Source organism: Ambystoma mexicanum, chromosome 7p, assembly GCF_040938575.1.
Source record: "Ambystoma mexicanum isolate Mex_15411 chromosome 7p, UKY_AmexF1_1, whole genome shotgun sequence".
Lineage (NCBI taxonomy): Eukaryota > Metazoa > Chordata > Amphibia > Caudata > Ambystomatidae > Ambystoma > Ambystoma mexicanum.
Window position 1 is genome coordinate 572134709 of NC_090939.1, and position 22763 is coordinate 572157471.

The window sequence follows — 22763 nt, forward strand, 5'->3', positions numbered from 1 at the left end:
CCTGATCGCCCTCAACACCAGAAAATTGATGTGTTCTCGACACTCTGTGGGACACCACAATCCACTCGCTATCAGTTCTGAGAAGTGAGCGCACCAACCAGTCAGAGATGCATCCGTGACCACTGTCACATGGGTCCAGGGTTGACGAAAACACGCCTCTCTGTAAGTGGTCGCCTCACGGCCCACCACGCATGATCCTCAGCCACCTGGTGCCAAGACCTATAGAAGAACCGACACGTGACCTTGAAATTGCGACCATTGGCAACAGAGGAGCCACTGAAGAGATCTCATGAGCAGACTTGCATTCAGAAACACTAGGATGCAGGAGGACAAGAGGCCCAGAAGGTGCAGAAAGGTAGAGGCCGGAACTTGGACCTAGGATTGGAGGACATTGACAATCCGAAAGATGTTTGCCACTTGTTCCTCGGGGTGGAATGATGTGCCCACGCAAAGGCCCAAGACTGCTCTGATAAATTGGAGAGACTGGGACGGAGAACCCCGAGATATTTTGAAGTTCAGGGAAAAGCCCAAGTGGCGCAATAGAGTGCATGTGTAGAGGAGGCGTTAAGGAACTAGATCTGGGTAGCAAGTGGGGAAGAGCCAGTCGTTCAGGTAGGAAAAGGCATGAATGTCTTCCCTCCTGAGGCAAGCCACCACCACTGCTAGCAGCTTGCTAAAAACCCTGGGAGCCTAAGAAAGGGTGAACGGCAGGAACTGGTGATGTTGGCCCACCACAAACCTTAAGTACTTCCTTGTGCCTATCCATCGGAAGCACAGGAAAAAGGCATCCTGAAGGTCCAGTGATACCAAGCGTTCCTGCAGATCGAGGGCTTGCAGGATCTGGGCTGGAGTAACCAGCTTGAATTTGGTCTTGGGTATGAACAAATTCATCAGCAGCAGATCCAGTATGGGACACAAACCCCTGTCCTCCTTCAGAACCAGAATGTAGGAATACCAACACCTGCCTAGTCCCGAGCATACCACCAACTCTATTGTGCTCTTTGAAGGAAGTTGACAGACATCCTCCAAGAGGATAGGGTCCAGTGGCAAGGGGTTGGATTGAGGGCCATAGGCCAGGGGATGTTGCACGAAAGGGAGACAGTATCCCCGTTGAATGACTTTTAAGGCCCAAGCATTGGACGTGGTCTTTGACCATTCTGTCCTGAACAGGGAAAGTCCCCCCACCCCACAGGGGAACTGTGGCAGAATACTTTAGACATTCTGGTGCTTAGGGAACAGTGGCCAAAGTCGCTACCCCTCTGGGGGCACCCTTGTTACTTCTATCCCTTGGTAAGCACCTGCCCTTTAGTCCTTCCCAGGTTGGCATGGCCTTGCCCTATGGGGCTTAGGAGGCTGAGGGGTGAAAATCCAGACCCCTTGCTGAAGGTGCAGAGGGTTGCTTTATGGCTATGTCCAACAAATTGGCTGTGACCTTTGATGCATGGAATTTCTGGAGGGCATCACCAGCTTTCTTCCCCAAACAGGTTTTGGCAGTCGAAGAGCATGTCCAGAGGTTTAGCCTGGACATCCTGCGCAAAGCCGGATGTTCTCATCCACCAGGGATGTCTGAGCACCGTTCCTGTGGCCATGGATCTCCCCATAGTCAACTGAGTCCAGTGCAGACCGTAGAATATGGCGAGAAGCTTCCCTGCCATCTGTAACAATAGACGAGAAGCCCTCTCTCATGTCTCCCTCAGGGATATGTTCAGCCACAGGCCAAAAATGAAATTCGTCAAGGTGCAATAAGTGTTTATTGCGTGAAGGGCAAGGCTGCCCAACACAAACAACTTCTTGCCCCAGGTGTCCAGTCTAACTCTACCTGTTAGTTGGAAGACTTCAGATTAGCAGTCGCGGCCTGCACCACCAAGCTCTCTGGGAGGCATGAGTGGACAGAAATGTTCCACGCAACCTCAAATTAGACCACAAGACATCACCCTTCGTCTTGTGAACGAAGGGAAAGGGGTTTGCCGCTCATTTCCGGAGGGCCTTTGGGTGCATGATGGACTGACACAACATGTAATCTTGGGTATCATGCTCCTCACCCAAGCAGTATAAATTTGGTGTGGATCTGAAACAGACATCTGCCGGCTACAATCCACACATGGTTTGAAGCCCAAGCCCTTCGCAGGGTTGGGCACGATAACGACCAATTCGAAGATTCATACGAGTGTGTTCCTAAAACTAACAGAGTGCGTAGAAAAAAGGAACTGAGGTCATGCTGGAGCGGCAAAGTTTACAAGAGCAGCTCCCGCTGTGGATAGAATATTATAAATGAGGAATCTGAGGGAGGGAGGAAGGAGTCCATTAGAAAGTACATTTCACAAGTTGCAAGAGAACGTAGCAAATACACAAGAGGCATTCACAGCCCCTTTAATGCCATGCGCCCGATGTGAAAATCTTTATCTAGGGCATCTATATTCCTTAATAGATTCCCTAGTCTATGTTAATGACTTAGAATTCACTGTGGCTGATTGAGCTAATCGCCGTTCAGGAGATGGATTGCTCAAGAGAGGCATTGTCTTCACATGCTTGCTTATATTTTCTCATTATCACTTTATTGACTGCCAGAGTCGAAAAGGTCACTGCCATAACGCTGTAAGTGGGTCACGGATCGCCACATTGAACAGATCATCCATGGACCCTTGCACAAAATGTCTCTATCAAGTCAAACTGGACCAAAAGCATGTGGCGATCCCAGCATTTAAAACACTGATAAGTGCTACTTCGCTCCTCATTTGGGTGTTATGACATTGCTGGTGTTTGAAACTGCAGCCTCTGTGGTATTACTATTTAATTGTGATTTTACTAGGATTATTCCGGATTAGGACTGACAGTCTCTGAGACCCTGGAACAGAGCTTCCCAGACTGTTTATCAATTACCTGTAGCCAATCCAGGTAACTGGAGTCATCTGATCGTCCACCTGGAAATTTTGTTAAATCTGTTGGGAACCTTGCAAATTGGAGAAATTGAACTACAAACACTGGTATTCCCCTGAGGAGCGCAAGACTATTCTGGGCTTTTTCCTTCTGGTTGTGTCCTCGTGCTTCCTGAGGTGAGCCCAGCACCCTCTCTCCCTCTGCCTTCCGGGCTTCATTATCTGGCCCATCACCTGAGCTGATTGTCACTTCATTTGGTAATTGCTGTGGTATCCGTAGGGTGCGTAATTGCCATAAGGTTGATTGTGAGCAGCTTTTGTCTAACCAATTGTGTTTTACCTTTACAGACTTCAGAGAGCCTTGCAGCACTTCTCTGAGATTTTCCTTAAACAGTTGGCTAGAGGCGCAAGTCATTCATCTTGGCTGGTCTATTGCAGAAAAGGGGTCCTATCTACTTGAAACATCCACTGGGGATTCCATGGAGTCTGGATTAATGTAAATCATTAACCTCACTATTTCCTCAACAAGCTAAAATGTTATTTTTCTGGTACCCCGGTACACCATTTAAGTCATAAATATGCACTATTTCACTATTCCAGAGTTAAAGATTCATATAGGATACATTGACAATAAGAGTAAAGAAAATCATGAGGAACACAGTATAAAGTCCAAACTAATATGAAAAGAAGTATTGACTCAGATGTGTACGTACAGTTGCTATCTTTCGTAATTGGTACAGAATCCCACTCAGGCAAAGGGGAATCTTTCTCTCCTTCCGAACTACTGGTGTTTCCGAGCTCCTGGCCAGATCCAATGGGGAAGAATTTCATTAGTGCGGATGGCCTGCTGTCCATTACTCTACTGTTCAGACCTAAAAAAAAAATTTCAAAAAAAACATTAAACTCAAAATATGTTTGGCAGCATTACAGAAATTATTTTACCATGGAGGTATGGTATACAAAATAGTACCTCGTGATTTCTGGAGATTTCTTGGTTTAGAGCCATTGGTTAGTGGATGTTGAACAGAAATCTTAGAGAAGTTTTTGCGGTGTTTGAGTTCTAAAGGGATGGTGTAAGGCAATTCCAAGGAACTAAAAATGAAATATTAAAAGTCATAAAATGAAAATGCATGAACCATTATTATTTTTATATGACTACACCATTGCAGCAAAACATATGCAGTTATAGTTTGCTATTTAGTGAAAATGACGCCAGGCAGAGTCACAAAAGCAGTTGCACCAATCAAACTAAGAATGTGTTTGCCATCTGCAACTACAGGTGGCACATTGTGTTAATAGATTATTTGTATTATAGCCGCCAGAGCTAGAAGAGAATGCCCTTGGCATATGGATGCACCTGTTGCTTTTAGGGAAGCTTCACATATTTTGCTGCATGCCCCCAACATCACCCAACTACTCGACCCTGTCCTTTGGTGCTCTTTCCTCCAACCACCTAGATCTTAAAATGGTGATAACATATAACTTATAGCCACATAATATTAGGAATGAAACACTGTGGAACAAAACCAAGGTGTGCACGATAAACCAGAGCTTCAATGGCTTTTTGAGAAGATTGTATACTATCCTAGTTTATGTTCACCATATCCAACTCCCATGTTGCATAGAAGGGAATTTTAAGCTCCAATATTTGAAGTAATGCAACTTATTTAAAAAAAATATACAAACCAAGATGGGGGCATTACAAGAGAACGAATGCACAGGGTAACCACCATAGCAAGAGAAATATGATTACTCACATAACATAAAACATATTCCAAAATTCCCATTATGAACGAATGCCAGAACTAAAACTTAAAATGAATTACTGCTCAGTGGGTGCAAGGCTAAATACTCAACAAATACAGTAATAGTTAAGAATGTATTAATATATCAGTATAGTAATATACTATGTAAAGATCAGCTGTAATTATTATTATTATTTTTTTTTTTTTATTGATTTGGTTGAAACAAATCAACCTTTCAAGATGTTACAAAAGAAATAGGAGAAACACAACAATAAATATTATACAAAGTAGAATACAATAGAGATAAAAATTGTTATGACAAAGACATGGTATAAAAACAACAAGATACGACAACTAGTCGTATTTAGAAAAGATAAGTTAACAATTTACCACGCACATAGACCAAGTTAAGACATAGTAAAAAGAAAATGCACTCATTGGTTCATAGCATAAATGGCAAGACACGATAGCAAAAGGCTGGAGGGTAGATCATCACTGAGTTTAACCATCTGAATTTGTCAAGGACAAGCTTTCAATAAATTTAACAACTGCAGTTTGAATAGGCAGGTACGTAGAGTTCAGAATTGTAAGCCATGATGCTTCATAGTCTAGGAAACCTAAATGGCGGCAATGTCGACCCAAGAACTTGAGTCTATGAAGAGTGAGAGCAGGACACTCAATGATAAGATGCTCCAAAGTCTCAGGTTGACAATTGTTCTTACAAAAGCGACAAAAGTTATCACAATCTGTTATTTGCTTGCGTCTGTGAAGAATGGCTTTGGTTGGCCAAATGTTAAAACGTAGACGCATGATTGCAGAGCGAATATTGACTGCTGGGGCTTTGACTAGATAAGGATGGGGTGTTCTCATCTTTTTTGGAGGAAAGCGGGAAACATTACCATCACAATAGGATAAACACAATTCATTTGTCTTAATCCAGTCAAATTCATATAGCTGACGTTTAGCTTTATCCGGATTGTTAATTAATGTATCAAGGGAGATATCAGCACTACTCAATGCAGAGTAGGCAGTAGTCACCCAAGAGGCAAAAAATGTTTGTGTAGTACGAAACATATGAAGAGCAAGTTCTGAAAGTAGAGTCTGATCCCTGGATGCAAGAAGGCATTTTCTGAAAAGCGCACACAGACGCCAGATGTATTGGGTTTCGAGTGAGATTAGGCCTAGTTCATATCTGATCCACGAAATGGGGATACAAGCTGGTAATTGTAGTATCTTTTTCCAAAACTGGCTTTCCCATTTGTGGAAGACAAATTTAGACTGACATGTAAAAGTTTCAAGCCCATACAATATTGACGGCACTGCTTTCTGATTCCAGTAAGCAAGGGCCGGAATGATGGAAAATTTGCCATATCTAGACATAATCAGACTAGCTTGTGACGTGGCCGTTGTCACCTTTTTCAGAATCCCGTCCACTTGAGCATTGAAGGACCCACCCAATTCAAATAACACACCTAAGTAGGTGTATTGCGGCACAATCAATAATTGTGCCTGATTAATGTACCAATTGAATGATTTATTTCTTTTGGTTGGTTGATACAGCATTATCTGAGATTTATTGGAGTTAATTTTTAATTCATTGCGAATCATATAAGATTCAAAAGCAGTCAGCAGTTTCTGCAAGCCAATTTGAGTTTTGGATAACAGTACCATGTCGTCAGCATACATTAGGGTTTGTACCTGACGATGATTAATTTTAGGAGAATCTGAATCAAGATTTTGAAATATGAAAGCTATATCATGGATAAAATAATTAAAAACAGATGATGCCAAAAGACAGCCCTGTTTAAGACCACGAGCCGTGGGTATGGAGGTGGACAAAGCTCCATCAAGGGTTAATCGTACATAAATACATGTCTCAGAGTGGAGATCCAAGATGATGTCAAACAATGTTTGTGGACAATGATCACGTTTTAATTTGGCAAAGAGCAGGGGGCGAGAAATAGAATCAAAAGCGGAGTGTAGATCAATAAACGCAAGAAATAAAGGTTGTTTCGATTCTTGGCACTGAGCTTTAATAGAGTTCAATGCAAAGAGATTGACCTGGGTGCCCATACCCGCAATGAAACCAGTCTGAAACGGATCTCTAAATGAGTTCTGTAGCGTCCACTTATTAAATTCACTCAGAACAAGTTTGGTAAAAATTTTACTCGGGGCGTCTAATAGTGCAATTGGCCGATAGTTCTGGGGTAGACACCTTTCACCTTTTTTGAAAATCGGGATAATGATGGAGGATTTCCAGGATAAGGGGATGGTGCATGTGTGCAATATGTCCTGAAAAATGCCATACAATATACGGGCCCATGTGTCAGGGTTTAGTTTCAGCATGGCGTTGGAAATGCCATCTGGGCCGACGGCTCGGGAGGGGCTAGCTTTTTTGATGACTGATACAATGTCGTCAATTGTAAAAGCCAGCTTCCAAGTTGAAGTTCTAGTAGGGCGAAAGGTGTCCGGAACAAAGTTCGCATCAGCATATAAGTTTGTGAAGTACGATATCCATTGTGTTTCATTGACTGCATTTAATTGTGCATCGGCATCTCTAATGTATGCATGATTGTGTAACAGATGCCACATTTGGGCCGAGTTTTTTTTGGCGAGTGATTTTAACATTATTTCACTGTCATGTTGAAACATTAATGATTTATGGCCCTTTAACCAGTTTTTGTGTTGTGTTTTCAACTTGGTAAGCACTTGCCAACGATTACACGAAGTGGAGGATAGAATTTGGCGCTTTAAGCGCCTAAACTCGGTCTTACGGTCTTTAACCAGCTGATCAAAGGAGTGGGTGTGTTTGGATTGAAGTTGCCTGGGGGTCGAAATGGTATGCGCAAACGGTGCAAGTATATCAGTATATTGTACACCCACTGTGTACAAGTTCTTTTGAATTGATTTTTCGAATTCATAAAGTCGGTGGTCTGTCCATTTCAGTCTAGATCTGGCCGAGTTGATAACAAAGCCACAGCTGACTGAAGAAGATTTTAACGCAAAAGTTTGCCATGAAAGGGTCAAAAGATGTAACTTGTGATCACTGCCAGGATATGCAGTGATTGAAAGATCCTGACAGAGTTTAAACAGTGGCGAATCCACAAAAATGTAATCGAGTGTACTTGCACTGTTGTTGCGATACCAAGTCGATTGGGATGGAGAATCACCTTTGAGGGCCCCATTGATCATGATGAAGTTCCGTTCATTCATAAGTTGCATCCACCGAGAACTAACTGTTGAATATGGATTGTTAACAATACAATTCATATTGAGATCCCCTAATATGATGGTGAAGTTGGTATTGTTTGCCATATTTACAATATCCAACAAGGAAATAAGGCCACCATAAAAGTGTGCATCAGAGCAGGCCACAGGATTTCTATACACATTCAACAATGCGAGCGAGGCAGTACCCAGATCAATTTTAACCAATTGCAAATGAACCCCAAAAGAAGCCCATGCATTTACATGGAGACCAGCCCTTTGTAGTACGGCAACCAACAAGCCCGATGTGGGTCTACCTTTAGTTCGAGTGGCCGGCAGTAGAGTGATTTCATACCCGTCCCACACCGGGGGGACTAAAAGCCAGGTCTCCTGTAAGGCAAGGATGTGAAAAGCCACAGGCATAGATTTAATAGAAGCCTGTAGATGATTATGCCCCCTGGTATTCCAACATGCAAGATACAAAGGATTGCCATTTTGACACAATGATGGTTAATTCTGGATGCGGGTCCGAGTATCATACACCTTATTAGTATCACATCTATCAATTTGTTGTCTTTCATAGATGCGTGGCTGTGGGATAGTGACCCTAGGTTGAATTGTGTTATCATGTGGTTCATGAGCCAATAAGAAACCCATGTCAAACAGGGCCATTCTCGCTCGCCAGATCGTGTTGGCAACAATGGTCGATGGTATCCAGAGTCTAATGATAGAATTGGAAGAGACAGAGATGAATTCAATTTGTGCTATATCGAGAGTAGAAATATCCCTTAATTCATCAATGTCACTAAAGATGTTTAAGACACTCCTCCTATTCAAATTGTAAACAGGATAAGGACCATCTCGACATTTTAAAATAAATGTGCAAGCCGAGAGGGTGGAAGAGATTTGAGCAGGTTGAGATGGAGGACACCTTATTTCAGAATTATGAGGATTAGGCAATCTAGATTGGTACGCTTGTTGGGGGGGCAGATCTTTGAACTCAGTCACTTGAGACTCGAGATTGTACTGCTCAAGTCTAGAAAAGTTGGACGTGTCAGAAGGTTTAGAAATGAGTTGGACGGGGGCTGTCATAGTAGACATGAGTTGGGGTATGGGCGCTGCAGAGAGCCTTTCCTCTAGAAACTTGTCAACCGCCTGTCTCAGGTCATTCAACGGGCCCTGATTCGATACAGATGTTGAGAGGGAGGGTCGTCTGGTACCTGAGGCAAAAGAGACAGTTTTAATGGGTGGTATGTCGATCACAACTCGTTCGTTGCGCTGCTCCAGCGTCTCAAGGGACTCAACCAGAGCGTCCAGAGGGGGGTGGGGAGGTATCTGTGCCGGAGTACCAATAGGCGTGGAAAGTGCTGCTTCCTTTGTTTGATCAGACGGGTGAAGACTCGCTGGCAGCAGCGCCGGGTTAAGAGTTGCCGAGGGTATTTTGGGGGACTGACTCTGGGAGGGATCTTTCTGCCCTGCTGCCAAAGACCCACCAATAGCTTTGAAAAAGGCATTCAGAGTATTTTTGTTGCCTCGACGAGGGAGCTGTTTTTTCGTTTTTTTCATTGCGATAAGCGATTTTTTTGGAATCATTGTGGTCCTAGACTTGCCACTGGATGAGACCAGAGGAACTGCAACGGCGGGGGTTGCCGGAAGGACATCCTCAGGAAGGGGGAGTATGGCACTAGAAGTAGTAGTTACAACCGGGAGAGGCACCTCAAGAGCAGGCACCAGATCAATGTTGTTTGGGGCTATCTGAATTTGAGGCACAGAGACAGAAGTTATAGTATTAGGAGGAGCGTCAGCTGCACAAATGACATGATGAAAAAGAGGCAAAACAGAGGGGACACTCGCACTTTTCGCATGTGGAACACAAATCGCAGGGGGCAAAGCTGTACTTATGTGCCTGTCTAGATTAGTATAGCTACCACAGGTGATAATTGAGGCTTCATGGCTCACCACTGGCCTTTCTAATGGTGAGGTAGGTGAGAGGCACTGCTGATCATGGCGACGACTCCAATGTAATAACTCCTCCAGTTGTGCACCTTGGGTAGCTATTTTTGTGTGCAGGATATCATACATTTTGTGCATGCCCAAAATAGAGGTATTGATTGCCTGCAAGGCTGGTTCAACACCAATACTGATGGCTGAAGCAAATGTATTGCGAGCAGGCACAACTGGACGAGGTGTGGGAAGAGCAAAGGAGGCGATTGCTGAATCTATTGGGGTGGAGTAAATACCTCGAGGAGAGAGACAAGATGGAGCCACATCGCAAGAGGATTTCTTAGACTGCAAAGTATCATGATGGCTAGCATACAAGGAGATACTCGTACTATCAAGGTGTAAGGGCGAATTTGGAGTTATGGGCCACAGAGTGTGGTTTGAATGCGAGCTGAATTTCCTCCTCACATTCCGTGCTTTTAACGATGCAAGAATCGTTTTATCCGAAATACCACGTGTGCAAGAGGGAGTTGATAGCACTTTGGAAGGACTGGGAAGCACCATACACGGTACCGTTTGTTGATCCACAGCTGAAAGATGAGATCCCGCAAAGCCTTGTATCAAAGAAGGGACAGTCAGGAGTTGGTCCGCCAACGGGCTCACGGTGGGGTTGGTAGAAGTGGGATCAACTGGATTTCTGGGAGATAGAGTGAACGCTGGAAAGTTCGTTTGAAAGAGCCCAGTGCTGGGACAGCCAGGCTTGGGATAGGAAGCCAAGTCTGGCATGTTTGATTTCAATGAGTACGGCACAAAGGTCATTGGAGATAGGGCAACTCTCAATCTAGCCCAAAAAACCAGGGAAAGCGCAGTATACACAATTTGGTAAAAAACACCTGCACTAAGAAGCCAGACCGCAACCGCAGAAACGCGGTGAAGCGGTAAAGCGGAACTTAGCCGTGAACTTGCTCGTGCGCGCGCGCTGTGCGGTAGGAACGTCTTTAGTAGGAAACAGTGTAGTAAAGATCACGCCCTTTCCTGTGCAGGGCTGTGTCAATCACTGAGGCTGGTGTAACCAGGAAAGCAGTCCGCTTAAGTGCAAAAGGAAACACTGGCTAGGCAAAAGGTCCAAAAACACATCCAAGTGCAGAGCGAAGTCCTCATGAGTCCTCACGAGCGGTAAAGCGGAACTTAGCCGTGAACTTGCTCGTGCGCGCGCGCTGTGCGCGTAGGAACGTCTTTAGTAGGAAACAGTGTAGTAAAGATCACGCCCTTTCCTGTGCAGGGCTGTGTCAATCACTGAGGCTGGTGTAACCAGGAAAGCAGTCCGCTTAAGTGCAAAAGGAAACACTGGCTAGGCAAAAGGTCCAAAAACACATCCAAGTGCAGAGCGAAGTCCTCATGAGTCCTCACGAGCGGTAAAGCGGAACTTAGCCGTGAACTTGCTGTAATTATTGAAACACAAATTGCAGTTATCAATCTTGTCGTACGGTAAAGAGTGGGGTGGCAGAGGCTAGGATAGGAAATAGGGCCTTGGGTCGGGTACTGGCATAGGGAAGATATAGGCCAACTACTAAAATGTACTTGAGTAAGCCACCATATGCAATAGGTAAATTACCTTTGAATATTCCCTGCCGTCAGGCTCAGAATTTTCAGTAACAGACATTTTCATTTCAATTTGAAAACCTGCTGTCATTTTAGTGCTCTCTTACAGTTGTTTTTGGGTCATCTTACCCATTAGCCAATAGGCATTAGCGGCCTTAGCTTAACCCCTAGAGGTCCTCTTCAAATTTTTACTGCACATTCAAATGTTAGGAGTTCTTTTCAAGTTCTCTACTTTCATTTGACAATTATCTAGAAATCTTCCAAAAAAAAATCTTATCGCTGGAAAGATGAGAGAAGTACATTTCTCTTCTGGAGTTTGAGGAAGTCCTATATCCATTGGTTGCACCCCTGAAGGGGAGACTCCCTGTGCCCTTACCCCCATGGTTGAGGAGTGTGGTTCCTTAACCCACCACAGCTGATTCCAAGGCTAAGAAAAGCCTTTTCCCAGCATTTTCCACCTGCCAAGGTATGTAGTTGTCTTCATTCTTGAGAAATGTCTGTCGTGGGTTAAGCTATGTGTAAAATAGCATTGACCTGGAAGACCCAAGGAAATTTTCTGGAGCAAACGGCTTGCATTTGAGCTAACTTGCATATCCACAATGCCTTGCTGATGTGGATCTGAACTGGAGGTGTATTTTGAGCAATGGTTACTAGGTGGCGCCTTAGGATTTGCGACTTGGCTCTAATGGAATATTGCACACATATACATATTATGCCTTATCACTAGCACAAGACATAGTTAAGGTTATAACGAAGTCTCTATGGCGTTTCAGAAAATGACTTAACTTTCGAAAGCTTGCATGAACAATCCAGAGTAATATTTCGAGGTAGCTGCCTGTGCATGGAGAATTTCTGATTTCTACATTAGGGCCTTCATAGTTAATAACGTTTTTACTTTGATCGTGTTTTGAACAGCTTTAAAAATTGGGTTTTCCCATAGGAAAAAGAAATGTGGGCCAAATATCAAAATTATGCGCTTTGATTTCCTAATTTTTTGGAGGCGCTTAGATTTTAGCTTGAACTGGTGGACTGAAAAAATAGAATATCGACTATTGAGATATTAAGAATTGAAAATGTATCTATATATGATGCATGTGCACTAACCACCAAGTATTTCCAGTGAAGAAAATACGAAATTAGTATACCCAGCATACACACTCAACCCCACTGCATACATATTTCAAACATACACTGATGCAATAAAATACAATTCAAGTTGCTATAACCACACCCAGCATATGCACTCCCCCACCCCCAACTGCGCGCATATCATACAAGCTCATGTAATAAAATACAACTGAAGGGGCTATAACCACATCCGGCATATGCACTCACCCCACTGCATACACATTAAAAACATACGCTCACGCAATAACGCACACACATACACTGTGTACACATCACAACATACACTCACATACCAACATATGCCCAAGGAAGGTAATACACACACTCGCACACACATTCCAACATAAACTGAACTCCTGCAGCGTACACATTCCAACATACAGTAAAACATTAAAAAAACTTCCAGTAACAGTATTCAGACATTACCATAACCACACAACATACAAAATTATCCCCACTGTGTTCGCATTCCAACATACGATATGATATGGCATTTATAACGCGCCTATACACAAGTGTTTCAACATACACTCAAGAAATGAAGCACATCATTCCAGGAAAAATATTCTTTCAACATTAGCATAACCACACACAGCAGATACATAAGTTTGCCACGGAAACACAAAAATGTATTAACAAAAAAATATATACTATAAAATAAAACAAAAGTAAAGGAGCACGTTACTGGGAAACATAACGTAGGCTTTCAAGAATATTGGTTAAAAACACTTTATTCCCCTCATCTGTCAAATGTACTTCAGCCAATAAGAAAAATAGTGCCAATGTTACCCTTAATGTACTGGCCAAAAAAAAATGTAGTCCATGTTCAACTAATAATGCATCTATACACCTATTTGCAGTTGTGTGAGCACGATTCATTTTTCGATAATTCGCACTTCGCAGCATCCACACGACGTGCTGCCAAACACAAAAGCATAATTTGGGTCGCAGGAAATAATCCTGGTACACAAAGCAGATCACTTAATATCAAAACTAATTTCTGATCCTCTTTTATAGCCAATGTCATTACCCCCCACCCCCAGAAGTGGATTAAAATAAAATCAGGCAGCTTCACAACACTGTCAAAATAAACAAAAAGTTGATCGATAATGTCTTGTCATTTGCCACCTCAAAAAACAAGCCATTCCACCTTCATATCACCAAATGGTCAAACAATGAGCCCTCGCCGAATATAATGCTCCAGCCAATGATCCACTTTTCTCCAACAAGCTGTTTTGACTTGGATTTTAAAAAAAAAAAAACACCACACATCCGTAAAAAATACATATCAATACACATACGTAATACAATAATAATCACACACATAAAAATATACATACAAGCATGCTAAATGTAAACTACAATAAGTTGCCATACATACAAAGCATCATACGTACTCAAATGCCTAATGTACAATACGAGCACTGCCAGCCACCAACGTGTGCATGTACACTGTACCAACGCTACACATTTACTTACCTTCACGTGACTTTAATAGAGCATCAATACCACAAATATGCACGCATCCGTGATACAAAATACACTTACATTGCGAATGTTCACAAATATTAACATACCAACCTTTCACAACTCAATATTACCAAATACACAGTAGATACAGAACCCTTTTGCTTACAATCTTACCTCGGGTTCCATTTTCAGAAAAAATACACAGTGAAATTCAACAATAAAAATACAACTTTTTCTTAAACAGCACGTGCAAATAATAATGAACTGTGCATGTGTAATGTACATCAACTAATCAACGTAGAGGAGGAGAAATGACTTAACATAATTATCTTACTATGGATACTTCTCCCGCAGATTCCTCATCTTGATAGATATACATCATCCAGCTCTGCTGCTTGGAAACTTTGACAGAGGGGCGTAGTGGACCTCAACTCGGCCATCAATGCAGCTTGCTCGGTGCTCGATCGTCAGATCCAGAAGTGACGTCAGGCGTTGTGTATAGAACACGTCACTACACCCCATGCTTCAGTACCTCCCTTTTTTTCCCTGTGCCTGCACGTGGCAGAGGAAAATCAACGAGAGGAGGCTAATCAACCTTTAACAAAACTTAACAAAAGGATACATCACAACAGGGTGATCCTATATAATCAGATAAAAAAAAAATGTTTGCCACTCATATACATAAAATAATCCAACGTTAAAGGGTTTGTTTTGTTGTGGCGAGACGCTTGTGAGACAGAGAATGGGCTACGAACAACTGGTCCATCAGATGTACGGGTAACGTAAAAGTTCAAGGCTCTTTTTGGGTCGCTCCTCCACTATCGAGGGGTCTGGAGGAGGGTAAAACACAGGCAAATCATTTGATTGTGAAAGATGAAATTCAGATCCAACTTTTGGAAGGAAGCCCGGCCTGATTTTGAGAGAAACGTTCTCTAAAAAACACAAAAATGGCGGTTTGCAACATAATGCCTGCAGCTCACCAGCCCTATTGGCTGAAGTGACTGAAACCAAGAAGGCTGTTTTAAAGGACAACAGCCTCAAAGAACAGGAATGCATAGGCTCAAACAGAGCTGCCATCGAAAAGGACCAAAAAAAGGTGTTGGCAGAAACATGTTGAGCAGGCCCTTCAGGAATTGGGCCATGACCGGAATAGTGAATAAAGAACCTTGATCCAGGGACCTTTTGAACACAGAGTGACAGAAGGAACTGTAGTGGTGGGGCAAGAGATAGCGTCAATCGCACATTCCCTGCAACACGCCTCAAATCTTCTTCATCTGCATGCGTACAGCAATCTGGTAGGTCTGCGTGCAGCCAGCAACACCTCGAGAACCTCCTCTGAAAGGTCCCAGTCATCATACCTCATCCTCTCAAGAGCCACATATGTAGGTTGAGGGACTCTGGGATCAGGTGAAATACCCGACCTTCCGACTGGATTAGGAGATCCAGACACCAAGGCAACTGGCGAGGTGGGCAGATGGTCAAATCCAGGAGATAGGAGTACCTCGTTCTCCTCACCCAGTCCGGGGTGATCAAGATCATGGTGGCTCAGAATCTCATCAACCGCCTGAGACCCCAAGGAATGATAGGAATCAAGGGGAAAGCGTAGTGGAGAGGGAAGGTCCAATCCACCAGAAAAGCATCCCCCAGTGCGCTGGGAATTCCCTCGAGCAAACTGTTCGCCTTTCCTGTTGGAGTCCCTGGCAAACCGATGCACAGGTCGGGTACCCCAGAGAGAGAAGACCTCTTCCAGGACTTCCTGACACAAATCCCACTTATGTGAGACCGTGCTCTGCCTGCTCAGAGCATCCGCCAAGCCGTTCTGGCATACCTGCAGATTTTGCCAAAGTCTATACGGTGGTGTCACGCAGTGGGGGTAGGGACACTTTCTGCACCGTGGGATCAGCGCCCTTAGCTGTCGTGGAAGTAGTAGCCGTTGATGGATGCTACCAAAAAGGTCTTTGCCTGTGCCGGTTGAGCCTGCGTAGGCTGCGTGGCCTTTTTCTCCTCTGTCCACGGCTTCTCCGATTTCTCCCGTAGCTTAGCCAGGGTAGATAATTTCCTCTTTGAAGAGGAGCTTGATGGTAGGCTGGGAATGGGGGCGGAAGCTGATGCTGATCGCCCCCTACTCACCTTGGAACCTTCTTCCATGGTGAACCTGGTGGGATCAGACTTGTGGATCTTGGCCTTATCTTGGGTCCCCACGGATGATGTGCTCTCAAAGGACTAAGACCGCTCCTTGGACCGGCCAGTCCTGGACGAGGCATGAACCTGCTCGGAGCACGGGTCAGAGGCCATGGTGTTAAGCCATGCCGCCAGCCTACTATGCCTGTTCTTCGTCGTTTAGTTGGAGAAACCAAGCCATATCTCGCAATCTACCTCCGGGTGTAGGCAGTATGTAGGTGCTTGTCCTCCACAAACACATTCCGGAGCCCGCATTTGGTGCAGGGCCAGAAGAGGGACCTTCCCTCCTCCTCCTCCGTCATGGTCGGAAGGTGCGAAGTAGGCCCAAGATGGTCGTCGAGAATCTTCGATGAATCCTAGCCCTTGAGGGGCGTGGAACTTCACCAACAACGTGTCCCCGCTGTCGGGAGATGAAGGAAAGAGCGCACAGGCTCTTTGAAACAAAAAAATTACAAATAGCTCGGAGAGCAAACTCAGACTCCCAACACTGAAGCGTGTGCTAACAATTTGAAGATGGCTGCTATAGGCGGGGTAAGGGAGAGGACTGTCATTGGATGGTGACAGTATGACCCAGAGGACAGTGATTGGTTTAGAGGAGAATTACAGTTTTAAAGATAAACAGTTTTTTCTTTCACCATGTGAATCCATGCCAGACCCCATGCTGGAGAAACGTATTCACAAGGTCCTTCAGGAATTGGGCCACAACCAGGATCGTAAAGAAAAGAAAAAATTCTTGATGCAGAGAACTTTTGAACACAGACAAAGCTGCCAAGTATCCTTTGACTGTAGTGACCTGAAGGCCTGACAAGGCCAGTGACAGAAGGAACTCTATCACTGCAGTGGTGGGGCAAGAAAAAGGGTCAATCTTGCGTTCCCTGCACCATGCCTCAAATCTTCTCCACCAAATGATCCCCAGGGATCGAACCTGTGGTGCTCCGTGTCGTCTTGCTTCCAAGGCGAGCATGTTGCCCCTGAGCTATCCTCCCGCGATAGTACCAGTGCATGAAAAGTGGGTCTAAAGCTGTACGGAGGGAGAAGGGCTTGACTTTCCACAGGCGAGTGAGCCTGACCAAGCGGTCTGAGTTTTCCTAGCTATGTGTGTCTTGAAGGAGAGGTTTTTGATGATGTGGAAACTGAGGGACTTGGCGCAGGAGGTGAGCTCGGGTGTGAAGCCCTCAGAGTTCATGGTTGATAGCCAGGTCTGTATATATGGGAGTTTGGGGGTTGATGGTGAGGAGTAGGATTTCAGTCAAGTATGGACTAAACATCCAAGACTGGATCAGCGAGAGGCAGATTTTGAGCCTATGGATGTCCTTAATGGAGTTGATCTTGAGAGATAGCTGTGTGTCGTCTGCATATTGGTGGATGTGGATTTTGTGTGTTGCCAGGAGGGCTCTCAGCTGCTCCATATATAGATTGAAGATCACTGGGGAGAGGATGGATGCCCTGCGGGACCCCACTGGTGATGTGTAGCATTGGCGCTCTAGCAGAGTCCATCTGAACAAACTGCTGACAGTTGGCGAGGTAGGACTTGAAACAGTGTAGGACAAGGTTTCTGATCCCCTTGAGCCGATGTAGGATGTTCATAGGCGTATGGTGGTCTACTGTGTCAAAAGCAGTCTAGAGGTCGAGTAGAAACAGGAGGCAAGGGGTGGCCGTCGTCAAGGATGTGGCTGTCTCTGTGCTGCATCTGGATCTGAACACAGATTGGTAGGTTTGGAAAACATTGTTGATGTGTTGCTGCAGTTGGGTGGCTACCGCTTCCTCCATCTTACCTAGGAAGGGAAGATGGGTTTCGTTATAAAAGAGAGGATTTGTTGTGTTTTTAGGGTCCATGGGAATGTGCCTTGAGTTAGGGAGCTGTTGATGATCTTCAGGTTGGGAAGGAGAGTTTCTGTGGGGAGGGTTTTTAGGATGGATACTGGGAGGATGTTGTCTGTATACTATGTGGCTTTGAGGGTGGCAAGGGTTTGTACCAGGTCCTCTGTCGAGAGTCTTGAATGTTGTGCAGGGTGAGGAGATTTTGCAAGGAGAGACATGAGGTGGGTATGTGGATGCAGAGCTAGACTCTACGTGCTGGCGAATCTTGCTGATTTTGTCGAAGATGTTGATGGCGGTGGATTTTTCGATGGGGTGTGGTATGGCAGAGGCGGATAGCGGGTTCACGCAGTGCTTGACCGATTTGAAGAGGGCCCTGCTTTTGTTGTCAGCTTCTATGGTGTTCTGATGGTCGGAGGCCTTGGCTGTGTTGATTAGTTGTTGGCGGGTTGCTCAGAGTTCCTGGAGGAGTGCCAGGTCGGATGCGGTCCTGGAGCGGCGCCAGGTTTTCTCTCGTTTCCCGAGGACTCAGTTGCCGAGGTGAAGTTGTTGCATGTACCAGGGTGCTGATGGTTTCGGTTTGCAGGTGCGTTATTTCAGAGACATGTGGCGGTGATGGAGGCTGAGAGGGTGACATTGAGTGCTTCAAGTAGAGAATCGCAGTTCGTTTTGGGGGTGTTCGGTCTATGTAAGGTGGAGGTTGGTGAGGGCTTCCACCGGGAAGTTGTTGAAGGACCTGAATGTTTCTCTGCTGGGAGTGCTCGACTGGGGTTGTGTGCAGGATGGTGAAAGGCACAGCTAGGTGGCCAGATCAGTCTAGCGGGAGAGGAGAGCTGTAGTGGAGGGAAGACAGTGCAGTGATGATTAGGTCAAGGATGTTACCGTTCTCGTGTGTTGGGTCTTTCGTGTGCTGTGACACGCTGAGCATGTCAAGATGTCGGAGGAGAGCTTCCGTCATCGGTTTGATGGCCTTGTTGCCTTGGAGGTTGAAGTCGCCAAGGAGGTGGGATGGTGGTGACCAGGTTGGTGAAATTCCAATGAAGGCAGTGTTGGGTTTGGGTGGTCTGTAGATGAGATGGGAGGTGACTGCCTGTCGGGGAGAGCTGGTAGAGGCAGTAGAGGACGTCAAAGGAGCCAATGTTATTGACGTCAAGTCTGTTGCAGGACCACAAAGTCTTGTGGATGACTGCGAGGCATCCATCTATCTTGTACGCCCAGTCTCTGTGTTGGGTGCTGTAGCCGTTGGGGACAAGGACGTCTAGGATGTGGGTGGAAGTGGGTGTCAGCCAGGTCTCGGTGATGAAGATGGTGTATGGGAGTGAGGGGTCCCCAGGCCCCCTCGCATCGTACGCTCCTTAGTACAAGGCTTGGACCATGTCCTTCCGGTAGTGGGATTGCCCCTCGCCCTTATGTGAAGTTAACCACGGTTGACTGCTACATAGATGGGACTACTGAGCAGGACACGGGGCATCCATCTTTTGTGCCCCCTTTCGACTCCATCTTGGGTAAACAGGCCTCACTGCGATAGTACAGCAATGCTCAGCTCCCCTTTCCACCGCAGCAGCCAAGGACAGAGACACACACACAAGGCGCGCAGGCAGTTGGCTGGCCCCCACCCTTGCACTCCCCCTGCGAAGGAAAGCTCTGCGCTTCCATTCTCACGCTGAAGCTGGAGAAAGTTGCAACAATCAATATGCTACAGTTTTCGTCCTCTGAGATCACTGTTCGTCTGAGAACCGGCATGTGAACCAGGATGAGCTAAGCACTTTCTGTTCGATTCGTCCTCATAAACGTGCAAGCCACCCACCCCCATTAGAACAATTTATTGCCATCCTGACCCTGCACCCCCTGTAAGGTATTTCTTTCAAGTGCCAGACCCTCGCCTGTGCTGCGAAACCCACCCAACACACCCACTACTAACCTTAAGCATTTTTACTACTGTATGTTTTCACTTGTACTAATGAGTTTGAAACCCAGAAGAGATGCGAAACATAGCCTGATTCTTTTACATGCACAATGAAGGTCAAGGCCTTCAATTAAAGCCACGAATGACCCAATTGTACTGACAATGATCATTGTGTATGATTTATGTAGAAATGTGACAAGTAGCATAAAATGTTTTAAATAATTTGTTATTTAGTATGTAACATATTAGCTTATGTAGTGACCACAGTGACCGGACCCTGACCTGCATGGAGCACAAGATGTTTGACGTCCGTCAGCTACTCAGCCAACCAGGAGGAAGAGATGCTACCCACACCTACAGCACCACACCGTTTGGCCAATCGGGTCCATTTAGTATTTTCTGTTAGAGTTACTTTAACTAATATAAATGTTGGCACTGATGTAAATGGGGGAGAGTTTTTTTGGGGTCATTTCCTAGCTGGAGAAATAAACCATCCTTTGAACTCTTGCAGCCGGGTCTCAGTGCCTCTTTCCCCGACAAGGGGTTTTGTCTGCTATTTTCTTTTTTCTCTCACACGTAGTAAGCCGGGGAAAGGCACCTACATTTTTTTCGTGACCTCTGCAACGTGATTTAGAGAGGTGCCTTGAGGCCTGCGACGCCCGGCAGCGAGATCCAGGGCGCCCCCCAGCAGAACCATCGCCTCTGCGGTTGACCAGACTGTGCACACCAAGAAGAAAGGGTCAAGGGTTCCCGGTTGTTGAATACCTGATCGAAAAAGCTGCTCGCCAAGGCAGGCCACGGCTTGGTTGGGGGGCGGACCTGAGCGAGGTCCGGCTGTGAGCGGCGACCCTCGGAGTACCTGACTGAACACGTGGAGTCCCGGTTGCAAAGACCCCAAAGAAAGGTAAGGGGAAATACGGGAAGAAGGGAATTAGCAACAAAGGGAAGGTAGCCAAGAATAGGGTCTGCGTGAGTGACGATGAGGCTTTTCTGATCTATCCTTTATATGGCCATTGGGTGTTGTAAGAAGTAAGAAGAAGAAGAGAAGTGGTATCCTAGCCCGTAGGGGGTAGAAGACAGCGCCGCGTAGCATTTGTCCCGACCAAGTGCAGAATAGAGATAAAGAGAAAAATAGTAGGGGTCTCGTGTAGGCTCGGAGTAGTTTTTAGAATATTCTTTTTCTGTGGAAGTAAGAAATCTTGAGACATAATAAAGGTGAAAGAGGTGGGGAGTGAATGTGAAATAGGAGGTAGTATAGGGAAGAAGAAAAAACAGGGACAGTAACGGGAATAGGGAAAGAACAAACGCGCGCAGGCAGTGCATGTGTATGTTGCATGATTATATGTTTGTTGATCTGCTTTTATGTATATGTCTTGTTGAACACACTAAAGTATTTTAATACAAGTAATTTGTGATTGATATAAGGTAAAGCAGAAGAAATAAACTGTGAGGGGTGATCAGGTAACACCTCTCAAAAAGCTAATGTGACATATGGTAATTGTAAGCATTGATAAAAAACTTATTATTTCCACATATTGTAACTCACATAGCTAGTTAGAGGTGGGAAGAGATTCAAAGGTACTAGAATACACAAGAAAGGACAAGAAACATTGCCATGGGGGGAGTAACACCACTGGCACATATTTGCCAGCACCTTCCACTTTATAGCGACAGGATACAGAAGTATCACGATCAGTGGATCACTGAGATAAAAGGAGACAGGGTTACGCCAATTTGGCCAGAAGGAGGATCATTTGACAAAAGAGTGTTGGACCTAGTATCAACACATTTACTAGCAACGATACAAAGGGAAACAGTTACAGAACCGGAGAGAAGTGTTAGATTTATGGCAAATGTTTGAGGAAGTTTCCCCCACGGCAGAAGTAGGTACAAGCCGAATGACAGAAAAGCAGAAAAACCCTGAAGAAGTAGGCTGGACACCAATAGGGGAATGCTCAACAACTACAACTGAAAACGAAGTAACAAAAATCTATCCCTTAATGACTAGGCCAGCGGTAGGGTTTAGTGAACCCCTATATATACCACTCACCGCCACTGCTCAGGGCGGGGCAACAGCCCCTGAACCTCCACCATATGACAAAGGAGGCTTGTACGGCCCCACGAGTGCGCCTCCTGTGAATATAGCACGTTTAACAGGTGATTTGAACCGTCAGTTAGCACACGTGCAAATGGAAATAACACGGTTAAGAGCTCTATGCGACAAAGGGCAAATGCTGCCAGAGGGAGGGGAGGTACCTCCGTTGTCACTGGCAGATCTCACACCCCGATAGGGGCAGCAAGCAATGCAACCCCAGCAGCCTCGGTATCAGGGCAGTCTATAGTATCGCAAGGGATGTCATTGCTGCAGAGGCAAGAACAAGAGTGGCAGTCAGGACAGTTCCTGTTCCAATTGAATAACAAGCCAGTGAGAATTATACGCCCAGATACACCAGAGAATCAACAAAGTGGAGATCAAGGTGAAGGACAAGGAAGTGAACCCAAAGAAAACTGGGAGGATAATAACGAGCTAGAGTCAGAAATAGAAGAAATATTGGACGATTTATATGAATACGAAGAGGCAGCTGCTGCACAGGGGTCCCCACTACCAAACCGCCGTTACCCAGACACACTATCGCCACCATTATGGCAAGGTAGATTAAGACAACGAACAGGGAGGATAGGAAACATATTGGTAAGTAAAACGAAAAAAGGGAAGACGAGCAGAACGGGAAAGAAACAAAAACTACAAATGCCACTGATACATAAAGGAGTAGGTAGGCCAAACTACATTCCGTGGGCCCAAATGGACAAAACCAACTTGTTAAAACTCCTCCTCCCGCTGACGGGAGGGGCAGGTAAGTGGATACATGTATTTGAGAAGAACACGGC

The 22763-nt window shown here is 45.2% G+C and overlaps 1 protein-coding gene across 1 annotated transcript in view; it reads right to left on the minus strand.

The window, feature by feature from the left end:
* TMEM131 (transmembrane protein 131) overlaps positions 1 to 22763 on the minus strand; it is a 2512175-nt gene that overhangs the window by 258691 nt on the left and 2230721 nt on the right. Inside the window, exons 34-35 of the mRNA XM_069636582.1 lie at positions 3847 to 3968; positions 3590 to 3748 (exon numbers count right to left, since the gene is read on the minus strand). Of these exons, the coding sequence (XP_069492683.1) occupies positions 3590 to 3748; positions 3847 to 3968 (281 nt within the window). The remainder of the gene's footprint in view (positions 1 to 3589; positions 3749 to 3846; positions 3969 to 22763) is intronic.